This window comes from Astatotilapia calliptera, chromosome 22 (assembly GCF_900246225.1).
Source record: "Astatotilapia calliptera chromosome 22, fAstCal1.2, whole genome shotgun sequence".
Classification (NCBI taxonomy): domain Eukaryota; kingdom Metazoa; phylum Chordata; class Actinopteri; order Cichliformes; family Cichlidae; genus Astatotilapia; species Astatotilapia calliptera.
The window spans coordinates 16930191-16948474 of NC_039322.1; the positions used below are offsets into that span (position 1 = coordinate 16930191).

General features: G+C 41.5%; 1 protein-coding gene across 6 annotated transcripts in view; it reads left to right on the plus strand.

The window, feature by feature from the left end:
* The window catches only part of runx1t1 (RUNX1 partner transcriptional co-repressor 1), a 64716-nt gene that overhangs the window by 38227 nt on the left and 8205 nt on the right, over positions 1-18284 (plus strand). For 4 of the 6 annotated variants that reach the window (XM_026155664.1, XM_026155663.1, XM_026155666.1 and 1 more), the window contains 7 exons: positions 3895-4032; positions 5573-5814; positions 8550-8639; positions 12775-12956; positions 16167-16429; positions 17002-17099; positions 17379-17574. In XM_026155664.1, the coding sequence (XP_026011449.1) occupies positions 3895-4032; positions 5573-5814; positions 8550-8639; positions 12775-12956; positions 16167-16429; positions 17002-17099; positions 17379-17574 (1209 nt within the window). The remainder of the gene's footprint in view (positions 1-3894; positions 4033-5572; positions 5815-8549; positions 8640-12774; positions 12957-16166; positions 16430-17001; positions 17100-17378; positions 17575-18284) is intronic. The other 2 variants (XM_026155665.1, XM_026155667.1) reach the window with 1 other exon arrangement.

Here is an 18284-nt window from a genome sequence, read left to right on the forward strand (position 1 = left end):
TATTACATATTGTGCATCAAATAGACATGTTATAGGCTTGTAATGTTGAAAATTGTATCTTTTTTTAAGTCATGGTGCTGCAGCTGTAAAAATGCTCCAATTCTAGTTGTTCTACTTGGTGGAAAAACTGCATCCTGTTATATCATAATATTATAATATGGATTTTGTTTAATAAGGCGTTACTAAAAGTCTATTTCAGATAGCGTTGTGCTGATGCGAGCCATTTTGTGTATCCATTTTCCTAACTAATCACAAAGTTTCCTGATTTGCAGCCTTTCTATACAGAACTTATAGATGAAGTGAACTGAGCCAGAAATTATCACACAATTATAGAAAAAAAAGCACCATACAGACCTTTGGAAAGCACGAGCCATTGAAACAGAATAAGCACAACCATGTGTGATATAGCGGCTTTATTTAATTTATGCTTGTTAAGTATATACATGCAGGGCCTTTTTGTTTGACTGGAAAATTATGAATTACCTTGGGTCCTGTCACCGAGCCATCTTTTTTAATGACCTTGTATTTTCGTAGATCATATTTTAGGAAAGTATAGAGGATATGATAGCTGGCAGCCAGAGGTAAGACTATACGTTTCCACTAGCTATGTCTTGAGTTTATAAAATAAATAGTCCAGATTTTTTCATATTATGGTGAAATTGGAGCAGTAAAGCTTTCACAGTCTGGGCAGGAAAGGTTGTTTGTGTGGGTGCGCAAGGAAAGAGGTAGAAAGAGAGTGGAAGCAGGAGAGTCAATGTAAAGGACAGTAAGTAGAAAGGGTTCAATAGTCTCTCTGCTCGCTATACTTTTCTTTTCATATTGACTTTTCTTTAACCTCCCTTCCTCTGTTCTCTGCTTAGCTAATCAAATTTTTCCCACTAATATGCACTTTGTATCCAATCATAGTGCTCTGCTGTGCAATGTGCAACCTTTTCCTCTAAATTCCAATCAAGCTCTCCATCACCAAGTTAAAGCTAAGTCAGTAGTAATCTTACATCTCTGTGTTCTGCATTGATGGTGTAACTGAATGTGACCCTAAAAGCATTTTAGGCTCAAGGTCATCTGGCTTTTAGTTGCCTTCCTGCATCCATAAGAGTCACACGGTCTCTAATATGTGCCAGTGTGGTGTGAGACAAATGTATTCAATCCTCCCAGGTACTCTTCAGTTGACAATGATAGGACAGTTAGAAGGCAGGAGTGCTGTCTTTATCCCTCCTTTCCTCTTTTTTGATCATCTGAGTGTAAGAATCTTAGGGATTACTGGAAAATCCTTTACAGTTTTGAATATCTTGGGCAAAAATGACTTATGATTATTTCTTTGTGATTACACACAATTACCCTAGCAGCTACAGCTTAATTAAATTAAAATAAACCTTTGTTTCTTTGTATGTGAAAGCCTGGAGAAGCTAATCGTTGTTCTTGAACAGGCTGCTGGTCATGATGATTCGCGCCGACATGTTGTATGTCTTGTTACAGCATTGATTCTTTTATCGAGCTACCTGAAATTCCTTCGGCTTACTTTCCAAACATGTTGAATAAATAAAGAAGCCCTAAACGTTCAATCGCAGGCAGAGATTTGGAGCACTTTTTAGAATTTTGGTGACATCTCCATCTCTCACTCGCCTGTCTTCTAAAGTCAAGCTGGCGTGACTAAAATACTTCACACATACTTCGTCACAGTGCACTTTGGCTGCAGTGCTTTTGAGATTTGGGCCTGGCTAACAGGCTTAGGCTCCTCTGTCTCTCTCACGGCAGTATTTCTCCTTCTTTTTACCTAAACGTAACATTATGGCACTGTGGATCCAAGCAATCAGAAAGCACCAAGGCCAACGTTTACTATTTGTGTTCTGTGGCGTATGTAGTATATGCTTTACTTAGTTGAATGCACAAATGCTTTAAAAATTTCCAGAGGAACAGAAGTGAAAATATAAGATGGTGTAACAACATACGCATTAAAAACGTACTCACAAACACATTTTGGGATTTTGGTCAAATGAATGATGGGAAACACCCGGGGGGGGAACATGCACAATATCTTTGCACTTTTACCACACTGTGATGCATTTTGGAGTCAAATCAGATCTATTCACACTGGTTACAGCAAAGTTCCCAATGTCATAGATAATACTTTACTTTCTCTTGCAGCTCCTCCTTCCTCCTTTTCACACTGTGCCACAGATACATTTGATAAGAGTCTGTTCACTTTGTGATAGGCTTGTTACTGCTGTTGCAGAGAGAAGTTGTATATCTTGTCTTGCACATTTTATATGGTCATTTAACTGGTGAGCACAAAGCAAATTTATTAAGTGGAAACGGTCATGTCCGAGAAAATGTTTTGCTTAAAAAAAACTGTCGTCTTTAGTGTTTTGTTTGACTGTTTTATTTAATGTCTAATTAGTTTATAGGCTATCTGGTTGTCTGCTGTGATGCTGTCTCAAACAGATGTGAATATACTATCCAGAGATTCAAGCATTAAGGCAGTGTGAGAGTGGGTATGTGTATTAGTTTGAGTGTAATGAGCACTGCAGTCATTAGCTGGGACGGGGAAGGGGTGTGGGCTGCAGGATGGCACAGATGGTGGTGGAATGAGACCCGGACTCACTGCAGATTTATGCTTCTCTCTCAGGTGTCTGTCTGTGTGTCTCTGCTTGCTCACTCTCATTTCTCATTTCAAAGTCAGACACTGTGTGCCAAATGCGTAAGATGAGGGGAGCCATCTCTTTCCACATCGAGTCTCTCTGGGGCTCCTCACAAACATTTTGTCATCAAAATACATTCTGCTGCCCTTTGTACTGTACGTGCATTTGTGTCGTTTTTGTAGGCATACATTTGCACGATTTCCATTAATCAACGAGAATAATTCAGCTCTTTTTGAATAGCAACAGCTTATCAAGAGCATATGTTCTAACTGTGAAGATTTGGAAAAATAAATGCTCATTTTATATTTGATCTCAGACGCATATTAAAAAAAAAAGATGGGCTCCTGTTTACGACCGTGTTGCATCACCTCTTCTTTTAACAACACGATAAGCGATCGGGAACTGCCATAGTTTGGAAATCAAAATATTTTCCCGTTCTCGCTTGGTGTGCGATTTCATCTGCTTGTAAGTTTGAGAGCTAATTTGTTGTATTTTTCCATATTGCGCCAAATCTTTTTATCTGGTGACACAACTGAACTGCAAGGCAAACCAATGCTGTTGTAATAAAGCTAGAATCTGGTTTATCATTGTCTTCCTGACATGTCATCACATCAGTGCCATCTGGATGGCAGCATAAATTGCTTCAAAAACCTGTTCAGCATTAATGGCGCCCTCAAAAATGTATTAAATGAGCTTGGCCAAAGAAAAGTTGGTGGCTTTTTTGGCTCTTCTCTTTATATCATTTATATATAAATACCTTTTATGATCCATCTATCTTCTGTCACGGGGAGAAGCAGCCAAAGCAGAGGCACACAGATCTCCATCCCTCCTGCCATCTTCACCAGCTGTTCATGGATTGAAGAGGTTGGACACTAAGTCGTTCACAAGCCAGCTGAGAGATTTAATCTCTCCAGTGTGTCCTTGATCTGCCCCAGGGACTGCTCGATAGCACACATCAGGAAAAGCAAATTTAGGAGGTGCTCAGGAGGCATCCTAGTTACATGCTCAAGCCACGTCAAGTGACTCTCTTCAATGTGTCAGAGTAGCAGTTCTACTCTGAGCCTCTCCCAAACAACTGAACTCATCATCCTATCTTTGAGAGAGAACCCAGATACCCAACTGAGGAAGCCACTTTTGCCGCTTGTATCCGTACTGTATCCCACCTGGCACAGAATGCGAGGCGACAAAAATGCTGCTCGTTTCTACTTCACGGTATTTTGCTTTAATATTTTCTGTCTTCTTTGTCTTTGCTCAGATCGCACTGGGAAGCGCTCCATCATGCCCGACTCACCTGCGGACGTCAAGACACAGTCCAGGTTGACCCCCCCTACCATGCCACCCCCACCCAGTACACAAGGAGCACCCCGTAACAGCTCCTACACACCAACTACATGTGAGTAAGCAAAGAGGACGTGTTTATTGCTGATTGCTGATATAAGAAAACCTACTTTTATTGCAGACCGTGACCATGCTGCAAATATGGTCCAGTGTTACAGTGAGAGAAATAATGTGACTACTTTTGCTATTAATGGCCAACCAGCAACAGCCTGCTGATGAGTAGGAAGGAGGTCAGAAAATTACCTTCCTATAAATGTTCCCAGCATTGCTCAAAGATCACAAAGAAAAAAACAAAGCAAATAATCTTAACACAGTTAATATTTTACACTAATGTCACAGCTCAGTCATGTCCCGGCTGGGTGTATGGTTGGAGGTATAACAATCATATAAAAATTGCACTCTAAAAATGGTGATTGACAGTAGATTTGCAGAAGCTCATACATATCAACGCAGTTCCAGCATGCGAGTTATCATGGTGGACGTGTGGGACTCGTGAGACCCTCTTATCAAGTTGCATTGAGCCTTTTCAATTCTTTCCCAACAAGTTCATTAACACCCATGCTTACAAACTGTTGGAGCAATGCCATGACACGCACATAGCTTGTGACGAGCAAATTACACCCTAGTATTCACTCAGAAGAGCATACTTAACCACTTGCATGAAGAGCACTAGAATCAAAGAATCAGAGGCCCTGTGTGCTCAGAGCACTTGAGTCTGCATTGGTACTGCTGGTACTTTGCAACGGCTGAATTATTTTGTTCATTTTTAATCACATACCCCTTTTTTCATTTATGTTATTTACTTTCTCTCTCTCCCTTTGCATCTGTCTGTCTGTTTCGCTCTCTCTCTCTGCTGCAAACGCTCACACACCACAATTAACATTGGGGCTTCCGTGCAATGAGGGAGGAAAGGCCCAACTCTCTCATTACACATGCCAAAGGTTTTAACAAAGCAGTATGCTTTGATTTCCATCCGACGTAATTGTTACCAGATGCAGTTTGAGCATCTCGTCTCTCTCCTCTCTTTACAGTGGTGGGTTTGGACGGCGGCCAGAGGGGGAGTGAGTGGATCGCTAGTCACAACCTAATCTCATTAGAGAGAGAGCTTTATGCTGCCTTGTATCTCTTTGTACAGCAACTCCCCCAACACACACACAGACACGTATAGCTTCCGCGCTGTGGAGCACAGGGGGGGGTCTCACTGTCACCGGCATGTTTAGAGCTTCGGGAAGAACAGAAAAGGGAGACGGAGGTAGAGAGAGGCAACGTGTCTCCAAATACAGAAATATGTTTTTATGGGAGGATGCCGTGAAGGTTCAAAGGAGGCGCACTAATTGGAAACAAATGCGGACGCTTGCGGATGATTTTAGGGGAATGCGCATCGTTTGAAATCACTGGAAATCACAAAGCTGTTGTTTCCTCCATGATTTGTACGTAGCGGGAGGAAATCCAGTGTTACTTTAACAGTAATGTGATTTTATCAGAAATAAAATTTACAAAAATAATAAGAAATGACGTCAAGAAAATGCAATTAGCAAATGCCGTGCTTTCCTGTCTGTTGCTCACATTATTCTCTATGTCCTTATCTCACACAGTAACCAACGGCAGTAGCCACTCCCCAACGGCGCTCAACGGCGCTCCATCTCCCCCAAATGGTTACAGCAATGGTCCTAGCTCATCCTCCTCATCGTCTCTGGCCAACCAACAGCTGCCTCCAGCCTGTGGTGCCCGACAGCTCAGCAAGCTCAAGCGCTTCCTCACTACTCTACAGCAGTTTGGGAACGACATCTCACCTGAAATTGGCGAAAGAGTCCGCACGTTGGTGCTGGGATTAGTGGTAAGAACCTTTGGTGTCTGTGAGCTGGATCAGTGTTCTTAGAGAGGAAGTAACTGCTTGGTGCTGTTAAAATGTGTTAATATGTGTAAATACAGTATTGTGCAACAATCTTGAGTGAATCTTTATTTCCTTATATTTTGATTCCAAGAAGTCAGACTTTCTTGTAATTTTTTAAAGTGGTCTTGGGCAGTAGTAAGTCCTTCAATCAAACATAAACAACTTAGTGAAGAACACATTTTAAATTATATCTTTAGGCACTTTGTTACTAGCATCCTTTCAAGAAAATCTTGAATTTCTGATGCCAATGATAACACAGTTTGACAGGTTTAAATAGCATGTTTTCAACAACAAGTATAGGCATATTAGTGTATCTTGGAAGATTTTGAACAAGTAAAAGAACAAAAGAAGAAGTGGCAGGCCTTAAAAAAAATATCTCCAGCAGATGAGCGTTGGCTCAAAACCTTTGTAGAGTTTCTGCCTTCAAAACTGATATCGATCGGTGACGTTAAAACTCATTCTTGAGGATCACACAATGCCTGGCAAACAGAGAAAATACAGCAGTGACATGAGGCTGGCAGCATCCATCTTTATACAGCTGATCGACAATGAATTTAACTACACTGCTGTGATTTCAACTGAAATGTAACAACGTGGAAACGACGGCGATATGGATTAGACTTCCCATTCCAGCATCAAACTAATGTTGTCACTAAGGGTGTGCAGGTGTCTGACAACCTAACATAACTCACCCAGTTGCATATTAAAACTGTTATTTATGTAGCTAATGAATAGATGTAATTGCAATCAAGTGATGACTGTGGCTTTAAGAGGATGCTCAAATTAAAGCATTACTGCTAATCACACTTCTAACCCTAATTAAGATCCAGCAAATAGAGGGAATAAAACAGCATTTGATATTCAACATGTAAATCAGAATTTGTCTGAGTTCGTCAATTATGAGAAAAATGTAGGAAAAGATTGAAAAATATGAAGGTTTTAAGTACAGCACATTCTTTACTGGAAATTCACATTGGTACCACGAATGTTAATATTGGCATTTCTGCAAAATATACATCGAGTACATTTGATAAGACAGATGTGTTTCCCAGTTTAGTTGACACAGTTATGCTAAGGATATATCAGGGAAAGGATTTGGTGTAAAATACAATGTGCAAATCTGGAGATTTACCACACATCTTTGTGATCTGAGAAATTTTGAGCTTAATGAGCAGGGGAATACAGAAATAATGATTGAATGTTGTGCAGAAAAGAGGAGGAGGCGGAGGAGAAGGAGGGAGGAATTTTTTTAATTAGCCACATAGAGCATAACCTCCTTTTGGCTTCACTATGTTTATTTTTCTCACCGTCTGCATACGCACATGCCTCTCCTGTGTCCTTTTGGTTTGCATACCTCCCCGCCATACACCCCCCGTCTTCCTCTCCCGCTCACTGTCTCTCTGTCCCTCCCCCTGCCTCGCTGAAAAGAGTGACACCGTTAATTAGCTGGTTGTGTGCTTGGGAGAGGGAGAGAGGGAGACTCGGGAGGTTTCACTAGCTGTCAAGAACAGCCCCTACGCAATCTGGGCGAACAGATGTAAGACTGAATGTAACAAAATTCAGGTCTGGGAAATAACGCTGAGAGTGTTGGGAGGAAAAATAATATCTGCAGCTTTTTTTTATGCTCTCTGTGTTGCTTGATTTTTCTCTCCTCCCCCCATTTATTTTTTGGGTGTTTTTTTTATTGAAGATTCCTCTGCCATGTGCAAGCACACCTTTTTCCATCTCTGCTTTTTTTTACCTCTTCCTTTGTATTCTGGGAATACCTCATGCTGAAAATTAAAAATAGTGACACTGTCTTGTCAGACACTGATGTAGTTTTCAGCAACTAGACTTTATTTGGGTGCTAAAGTTGACAAGTTGCAATGCGTAACCCACTTTTTGACCGACCCCCCCACTGCTTCAGACACTTAAACCATCTCCACATTTGCACTATTACAGGAAAAAAAAAGCACACATGCTCAATAAAAGTGCACACACATGCACACACTGTTTTTCTTCACAATCTCCTGCTGCTGAAATGTATTTTGGTTATTCTTCTCTGTGATCAGTAAAAAAAAAGAGAGAGAGTTGTACATAAATGATAAAACATTGATCCAGAAAAGAATGCTTGCCATGCACACATGTACAACAGAAAAGTTGTGTGAATACCCCATGATTAGTTTGATTAGCATAAATTATTAAATGCAGTGCATTATTATCCATGTCCCCGATGTCTTCCAGATATAGAAAATCCTCATTGTGTTTCAGCTTCTGATTATAATTCACGAGCGGACATGTGGTAATGTGAAAATAGAGTGGAAAGCCACAAGCAACTATACTTAAATGATTAAATAAATACAGAGATAACTGTTTTTAAATGAGCCTGTATCTCACGTATGATAAACTCCATCAGCGTTCGTACAAAAGCCTTTTTAATCAGACACATTTGTCCTTCGTGCAGGATGTGTTTGGATGATGTGACTCCTGTATGTGCGTTTGTTTCTGATGGAAGGAGATGTGTGCCTTTGTTTTCTGTGGCTCTTTTTCACTGTGGCCTGCCCATATGCTTCCTATTACAAAACCCAAAATGCTCAGTCCAGGCCAGGATATAGCTTAGCTTCCAATAAGTAATATTATCACTTAATGCCTTCCACATGGATTCATGTGTTTGTTTTTTGTGTCTCTCTCTTCTCCAGAATTCCACTCTGACCATCGAAGAATTTCACTCCAAGCTGCAAGAAGCCACCAACTTCCCTCTGCGACCTTTTGTCATACCCTTTCTGAAGGTAGAGGCATTTCAGTACACGTTTACAACAAGAAGGTTGCCCGCCTGTTTGTTTGATCAATGAAATCTGGAAAGCATTTAGCCGGCACAGATTCCAGATGTGCATACTTATGTTCACGATATTTATCCCTGTTGTTGCTCTTTTTTTTCCTTTTCTTTCTTTTTTGAGTCTCTCTTCTTTTTTGCACTTTTATCCCGTCTTTCATCCATCCCTCACTTGTTTATTTCTTGCTTCTTACTCACTTTCTCTGCTGTTGACGAGAAGCTTTCAGGGTTTTCTTCTTTTCTTTTGCTCAGTCTGTCTATATAGTGCAAAACGCTGACACAAGGCAGAATTTTTTCTTATAAGAGTGTTTGGATGGAAAGAAGTTGTTGTTTTTTAAAGATAAACACAGTGAATATACTGAAACAGAATGACTGTGGTTTTATCCCCAAGGACAACGTATCTATTTATGTCCTCCTCATCTTCATATTGGTCTTTGGCTTGTTTTTGTCATTATTTCCCTTATTCCCACTAAGCTGCATTTCAACCATTAACATGGTATGTTACTAGAGGAAAGAACACTTTCTTAAGCATCTGTGCCCTTCCCTCAGTCACAACAGCATATCTCTCATATCTATCACAGTGTGGAAGATAAAAGTGAAGGAGATGAAATTATTTCTATTTGTATCCACAAAGGGAATAATGTTTATTTAATGTGTGGTTTGTGTGAGATAGGTGCATGTAGTGCTTTTTGGTGCATATTCTGAAGGCTAAACTAGGGGCTGAGACTGGGGGCAGTAGCGTGATTTGTTATGATAGTCACGGATGACAAATGAGACTGAGGTTTATACTGAGCAGCAGGTGGGTCCAGGTGAAGTGGAGATCAATATCAGTGAGCTACTGAAAGATGGAGAGCAGCGACGGGTGTAATATTTAACGCATCACTCATTTTTTGTTCTTTTGCACACCTCTGTAAAGGTAAAAAGCTCCATTTTTTTCCTGTTTTCTTCTCCAGTCTTCTTCTTGATTTGCATCAGTCTTTCTTATGGACTCTCTGCTATTTGTAACTGAGCAATCTGGGAACCCATCCGCTATTGTCTCATGACTAATCTCTGGGGACAATGGTGAATATTTCAGTGCTTCCAATGTAGCCAGCGGATATCCGGATCAAAACTTCCCGTCTGGGCATTGTTTATGAATGCAAATCAGCTTTTTCTATTCAGTTTTTTTTTAAAAAGCAAATAAAAAACTAAATCATCATCAGACCATAGGTTGCGGTACCAAAAATCTGGTAATTTCTCTACAGATTCTGCCTTATAAAGGTTAGAATTATCTAAAAAAAGAAAAAAAAAACTTGAATTAATAGAGATTCTGAGTGACAGATGGGTAAATGTTACTTTTGAAAACACAGGCGGCATCTTTTCCCAACACAATAGCCTCTCACTTTACATGGTGCACTCACATCTGCATTTGCAGATGTGTGCATGTGTCAACTGACATTCACAAGTTTATGTTATCCACCAAGGGTCAGCGTGGTTATGGGCAGCAGAAATTGGTCCCACTAGAACTGCCATTACTCTTTGTTAACGATACAAACAGGAGCTTTGTATCCACCCCCTCTCTTTCCTACATCACTCCCTTGCCCTTAAGTTTTCTTCATTTTCTTTCGCTTCTTGTGAAAGATTTTTTTTCTCCCTCTGCCTCCTTCTGTCCTTATCCCTTTCGTTTCTCTGTTTATCTACTGTTCTCCATCCATCCATCCTCCAGTCCCTCCTTCCCTTTTCCTCTCCTCGCCAGATGGTTATTGTATCACTGGGATGGCTGCGGAATCAAAGATGCAACTCTCTTTTTTTTTCCTCCATCGCTCCTTCTCAGCCCCTCTCTTTCTCCCCATCGCTCCTTCTCAGCCCCTCTCTTTCTCCCCAGTCTAATTTTAGTGTCTTCCCACTGCGGGGCCTTTAATGCCAGCTACCATATGGTAGCAGAGAGCAACTGGAGGTGTGGGGGAGCTTTTATAGGTGCGTCGAAGCACAGCTGCAACAATGCATGTCAGGGCTCAAGGTTTTTCATTACGCTAATGTTATACCGAGTCAATCCCACCAACTACCCACCCCCTCTCGAATTCACTCAACTCTTTTTTCCTTTTCTCTTAATGCTAAACCGCAAATTGGTTGGGATTCTTTACTGGAAGGAGGCAATCATAAACCACACAATGGCTGTGACGTGATGTGCTGGCGAGATGCGGGCCACACGATTCTTAAAAGATATGAATGCGTCTCAGCCTTCCACTTAAAGTTGTGCCATTTTTTAAAGTTCGCTCTTTTTCTTGCGTCAGATTCAAGTGTGAGTAGTGCTGCGAGACGGGGGAATAAACACATACAGGTGTGTGTGTGTGTGTGTGTGTGTGTGTGTGTGTGTGTGTGTGTGTGTGTGTGTGTGTGTGTGTGTGTGTGTGTGTGTGTATGAGAGTGAAGGAGAAGGAGAGAGTCTGTTGCGATAGAAAATAATTGAAATAGGGCAAAATAGACATGCAAAAAACGAAGTCACCTTTCTCTTCCAACTGCAAATTATACAGAGAGAACAGAAAGTTGATGAAGTGCAGCACATCCTAAATGTGGCATATTCTGAATTGTTTTTTGGCACCGTTTGACAAAATGACAAAAGCAGTATTTGAACAATAAATCACCCCAAGTAGAATTTAGCTGTGGCTGCTGAACATTACTTGAAATGTGCCTTTTCCCCCCCTTTTTTTGGTACAAGTGCAGATGTTGGTTAACATAAGTATGCGGAAGCAAATCGCCGCACTTTATCATATGAAAAATGATCCAGTCTCTTCAGTGGTCTGCATTTCTTGACTCAGTCTTTTTGTTAATGTATCCCACATCTCCTCTGGCAATTAGGATGACCTCTAATTAATATAAGATGAGTTCACCAGGGTCAAAGCAATTTATTTTATGCTCTCTCTCTCTTTTTTTTCCTTTTTCCAGAGGGTAATTATGATCATAAACTATTAACGGACCATTAACTCGGGCAGGTAAAGCGAAGGCCAGCGGCTGGCATTTCTCTTACTGCAGCCAATTACTAGAGAGAGATTTTCATGTGATTACAACATTAATACTACTAAACAAAACATGGCCCAGTTCAGGTAGTGTTACTTCTGTGTGCAGCTGCAGGAAACAGAAGAACAAAGGAGTGAAGACTGTGAGGAAGATTACAACAAAAAAAAACAAAAAGGAAAGGAACCACAAAAGAAGCAGGAGACTTGCGAGAGAGATTATGATAGTGAGGACAAAGCAAAGATTAACGGACCTAAAACTTGCAAAGATGGCCTCTCCAAAGGCTCTTGTGATGTGCCTCGCCAAAATAGCCCCCACTCTCATTCTAAGCCTGCTTGACGCAACACTTTCATCTTCTTGCCTCATAATGCACGCCATCAGATGTCTTTGAAGTCGATGTTCGCATACCTGCATGGCCCCGTAACTCCACACAAGAAAGTAGACCCCCTTGTTACAGTATGCCAAAGAGTTTGAAAATAGCTGCTGTGTTTTTTTAAATTTTATGCCACAGAGAGACTTTACGGCCGCTAATGCACTCTGGGTCTCAGAAAGCTGCGGTGGTTCAGGAATAATGAGCAAAGAGGGGTGAGATGGTATGGGAGACATGGATCTCTTCTTACAATAAAGTGGTATTTGGAATAAAAATCTTATAAGACATTGGCTTTTATGTGTGATTCAGTTCTTTGTGTGGGATGGTAACATGTCGGGTGGTAGGACTGTGTGTTGTCTACATTTCCTGAGCATTAATATGATTACATTTACCTTTGTTACAACGTAAAGCACTCAGAGCAGAGCATAATGTTTCTGTAAGTCATAAGTGCCACTTTTATTACTTTTAGTACATTTTTATCACTTTTTGCACCTCCAAAGTTTCAATATTGTGTTTCAGAGATAAGAAGTTTTAGTAAACAGTAACCAGCTCACAGTCTGAATGATTGTTCACCGAAGGAGACTTACCTGAAAATGTCTTTATAAATGTTGTGAGGCTGAAAGGCACGCATTCCTCACATTCTTGTACCTCCTTTGAGCTCTCAGGAAACAGTCATCAGCATTCTTGTGAATTTCCCGTAATAATCAAGTGTTGTTTCCTCCCGCAGGCCAACCTGCCGCTCCTTCAGAGGGAGCTGCTGCACTGTGCCAGGCTGGCCAAGCAGAACCCGGCTCAGTACCTGGCCCAGCATGAGCAGCTACTCCTGGACACCAGCACCACCTCCCCAGTAGACTCCTCAGAGCTCTTGCTGGATGTGAATGAGAACGGCAAAAGGAGGACACCAGACAGGTGGGTGACTCATAAAACCAGAACATCACTCTCAAATTTTACTATTTCATCATTTTAAGTGTTTAATAAATCTTGATTTGGGTTGGAATTCTTAGAGGATAGCTGGAATTTGTGGGTAGAGCTTATACATTTACCAGCTCCTGGGATGAAACTTTTTTTTACCCTCTATTGTTTGAGCTCATGCATAAATCCCTTTGAGGATGCCTGCATCCCCATGCGCCCCTGCATTACTCCACAGACACAAGCTGAGCTAACGCAAGGCAATAGTGTCATGTGCAAATGTATGTACGGGAAGCGTCTGCCAGTGCGCCACCGGGTCTCATGATGTGCTCCGTTGGACAGCTCAGCTCCTGGCTTCTGCTCTTAATGGGCCAGAACTGAGGAGAACATGAGATGGGAAAAGTAGACCTGGCTACACCCAGGCACACATACGCAGGGAAAAAAGACGGAAGACAGCTGTGCCGTAATGAAAAGCATGAATAGATGTGTCACTGAATGTGTATGAAGCCCTCCGATTTGTGTGTTTTTGATTCCAAACTTATAAAGTTATTTCCACGCTTGCTCGGGTGTGTAAGTACAAAGTGTGTGCCTGTGTTTGTACGAGTCTCCACATCACTTCAACTCCCCCCACCCCAGCCAAATCATTACATCCGTTTGCTGTCACGGACTTTGGTAATGACTCAATGTTCCTTGCTCTAATGGACAAGCACTGAGACGTTCCATCCAGAAACACACAGCACCGTAAAAAAAGGGGGGGAAAAGCTATCTTCCTCTCTGTCTGGCACAGAAAAAATCTATCCAGACCAATGGTGTGTGTAAGTGCATGTTCAAGAATGTAGCTCATTTGCTGCCCCAGTAAAACAAATTTGAGGTGATAGAGCTGCGATATGAACAAACCATAAGATCAGACTATAAATCTAGAGTTTGGCTTTACACTCTTCTCTAATCAGAATAACAGAGGCTAACAAGCCTGCAGCAAAGTCTATTAGACATGCACAGACCCATACAGAACTGGGTTTTTTTTGCACTGGAGTTTGTGAACATATATCTGATGTGGGAGCTGCAGACTACAATGTATGTATTGTTTTGTGAAATAAAATCCCCGGGGGTCAGAATTTTTAATACAGGCAGGGGAGACGGAAATGTACATTTTATATTTGCTGAGGGACAAAAATGCTGAATGTGATATTAATAATTCTCACCTCTCTTTTCCCCAAACACTCGGCTATGCAGACTTTTTCTGTAATACCTGCACATTTGCAGGGCGTCTGGTGCATAGGGGAGTGAGCTTAGTAGAAAAGGTGCGCGTATAAATGTGAGAGGGAATATGCGGAAGGTGGGGGGGGAGTAGGCATCTGTATTCAGTGTGAAAACGCAGTCTTTGTGTGAATGCGTGTGTCTGTGTTTGTGCACGATTCTGGATCCAGTGTGAACGTGTGAGCGTGCTTTGTGTGTACGTGCGTGTGGTGTATGTGTGTGTGTGTGTGTGTCTCTGCGTGAACGTGTGTGTGCCTAGGGAGATGGGCTGATAACATATACAGATGAGGCTCCAGCACCAATATGGCTGGCTAAGCACCTCTGGTTTCTGCTTACCCTGCTCTGCACTTATTGGAGCCTGTGTCAGAATATTGGAATTTGAATGAGAATTCTTAATTACAGACAACAATGCACTATCAATGCATTCTGATTAATACCATCGCCTGCAGAAAACAGACCAGGAAAATTAGAGTATAGCCTTAGATACTGTGTATGCTCAAAAAGCCAGTATTTAAATATCGTCTGAGAGTACAGTATTACTGATGATCGTACTCTAATAGCAATGCCTCTGTGCACATTACATTTTAGTGCATTTCCAGAATATTAATTCCATCTGTGGCATACAGCATAATCATACACAACAGGCTATTTCTTCCTTCCAAAAGAAATCTAGTCAGTAAATAATATTCCTGCATTGTTTCAAATTTAAAGTTAAATAAACATATTAAAAATATAAATTGGTGCCTTTTAATCGCATCATCGTAAAGAAAATTTTAACTGTATTCAAAAATAAGCGCGCAAATTACCACGTGTGTATCGTTTAACAGGGCGTGCACACCGGGGTATTGCACAGGTGACTGTAAATGTGTTCACAGGCGTATACTTTAGTGCCTGTAGATATAAATATTGTTGCAGTAGCAAGGCTGGGCAGAAAAGAGTGGGGGGGGGGGGGTGGATGGATGAGTCGAGGGAGACGGAGAGATGGACGGATGCAAGGGAAAGAGCATATGGAGAGCTGTGGATGAGCATTAGGAGCCCATAAAAACAGCTCATTAAGAAGTTCAATCTGTTCATCGGAGAGAGAGAGAGAGAGAGAGGGAGATGGGAACGGAGAGGAGAGAGGCAGACAGAGAGAGAGAGAGGAAACTGGTGGACTGCAGATAGCGGGGGAGGTTGGCAAGTTGTAACTGTGAAGTGACAAAAGTGAGAACACACACAAAAAGGCATACAGAGCACACGTGTGAGAGCGTGCTCACACAATAACACACCTGGCCACATTAATCTTTGGAAGCAGGCTAACAAAAATCCACCTGATCCCCTGAAAACTACTTGTGTGAGTATGTATGCAAGCATGCGAGCACACACATTCAGGCTTATTTGTGTGTGTGTCTGTGAATAGACATGTTTTCAATAAAAAAATTCCAAAAGGAATCCAGGAAAAGTAGCCTTTCATTGCAAGTGCTTTGTCTGGTAGGTTGGACTCAAATATTTCCAACAGCACAAGGGGGCGGACCAGTTGTTGTACTGATATGCTTCAGGTCTGGCTCTTGTATGAAATAACTGTAACAAACACATTTTGTATCACTTATTTTTACAAAATAGGTGTGATGTAAATATCACACTGATTTGTTCCTGTGTCGTCCGCTCTCCTCTCTTTTATTTCCTTTTTTCCCAATCCAATGCACCTCAGGAAGCCTTTTGTTATCTGCAGAGCTGTCACTAGAAATTGTTCGAGCTTGGTAATAACAGCAAAGATTTATGCCAGCTTTGGCCCTGTATTCTGTCTAAAATATTAAAACAAGTGAAAAATGCTGCCGGTACTTAAAAAAAAAAAAAGAAACTAAGAAAAAAATTACGACCTTATTAAATAAGGAAATTATCCCACGTCACTGTTTGAAAGAGTCTAAGCAACAACGACAGCCACATTACTCATTTGTCTGCATCTCCACTCAGAACCAAAGAGAACGGCTTTGAACGAGACAGCGCTCTGCATCCGGACGTTCACCCCAGCAAACGGCCCTGCACTATAAGTCCTGCCCAGCGTTTCAGCCCATCCAATGGACTCTCCTACCAACCCAATGGTCTGCCTCACCCAGGCCCACTCCCTCCACAGCACTACAGGCTAGACGACATGGCCATTGCCCATCACTACCGCGACACCTACAGACACCCGGCGTCTAATCACCGAGAGATCCGGGAGAGAGCAAGGCCCATTGGTGAGGATACTGAGGATTACATTTGTGTACACGACTGTATATCTCAGAGCACAAGATCACTTTACATACATTTCACCGGTTTCTCATATCTTTATAGTCCACTGAGATGAATAACTATTACAATAATCAATCAGATTATCATTATAATCAGTGAGACTCAGAAGCCACAGACGTCATAAAAAGTGAGATACATTAACACTCCGCAGACGCACATTTAGATGTGAGATCATCATATTAGATCCTTTTTTCTTTTTGCATAAAGCTGGCCTTGATGAAGCTGTGATAATGACTTGGGCTCTATTTTAAAAATAGGAGACACATTTAGCATGTCTCACCTTGTGATGGATGTTTACTGGAGGAGAAGCTCAGTCATCTGAGTCCTGCCCTCGGGGTGGGAGAGCGATATGGAGATAGCAGAGAAAAGGGGGAGTGTGGGAGCAGGGAAAAGAAATGAATAGAGAAAGAGTGCCAAACTGAATTCAAATGAAAAGGGGAGCAATGGCTTGATGGAGTAATTGATTGTGTCATGCTGAGTTGCTGTTTGCTTATCTGTCTATCTTTCATTCTTGCAGGTATGCATGCAGGTACCAGGCAGGAGGAAGTGATTGACCACAGGCTGACAGACAGAGAATGGGCTGAGGAGTGGAAGCACCTTGACCATGTAAGAAAAGTAATAACAATTTTATTACTATACTCTACAGTTTTGTCTTTGTAAGTTCTCTGAGTATCAGTTCGTATGAAATTGTTATCTAGCAGATCTTGTGGCGAGTCTTTATTAAAGTTTGGATGCTTTTAAGTTTCTTTATGAGCTCAGTCAAAACGATGTTTGAAATTACATGTATGTGACGAACCCTACCCTTGACAAAGACACCTTCTTTGAATTCAAACCAGCCCATTCATCCTGTCTATGTGTAAACTCAGCGCTGTGTCTGCTCCCTGTCACCTCCAGCTGCTCAACTGCATCATGGACATGGTGGAAAAAACAAGGCGCTCACTGACGGTACTGCGGCGGTGCCAGGAGGCTGACCGTGAGGAGCTCAACTACTGGATCCGACGATACAGCGATGCCGAGGAGCAGAAGAAAGGCGCTGTTAGCGGGCAGTCAAGGCAGCAGAGCCCTGCAGCACAAGAAAACACAACTTCAGGTATGGATTCACTTACATGCCCGAAGTATTATTGTTAAATTATAATTAATATGCATGTCTGCCGGTTTTAAGCTTGTTGTTCATCTTTTAAGATTACTGATTTTCAGTTTTTTGGTGTAATCTGTGCAACTTTAATTGTTCTTTAAAGGTATCTATATTAAATACAGACTCTAAAGGTGTCAGCTGATGTGCATTACCTTGCAGTCTGTTAGGTCTCTTAAAGCAAGGATTATACTCTGCAACCTTCTGAGAGGGTTTGTGCAGACCTCCATGTGCCTGCCTGTTTTTGTGACCACACAGACTTATCTGTGGAGAATTTATATGACAATGTGCCAACTAGGCATGTGCCCAGCCAGGAGACTTCAAAGAAGTAAAACAGAAATGACTGTTGGGTCTCCAGCTGTCCCTGTCTGCAATGGAATATATCCGAGGCTTAAGGCTCGGAAGTTTTTAAACCACTATTAAAGAAGCTCAAATCTAAAATGAGTCCAAAATTAATTATTATTAGCTGTAAGATCTTTGTTGTATTTTATGAATTAATAATATTGCATGTGGAGTCCCCCAGAGTTCAAATCTAGGCCCCCTATTTTTACATTAAATATGTGTACACTGGCTGATAATAAGTCAGTTTCATTGCACTGGTCTCAAAAAGTCCTTTGGAACATAGAAAAAAAGCCAAAATGTTAACACACACACACACAGTTTTGTGT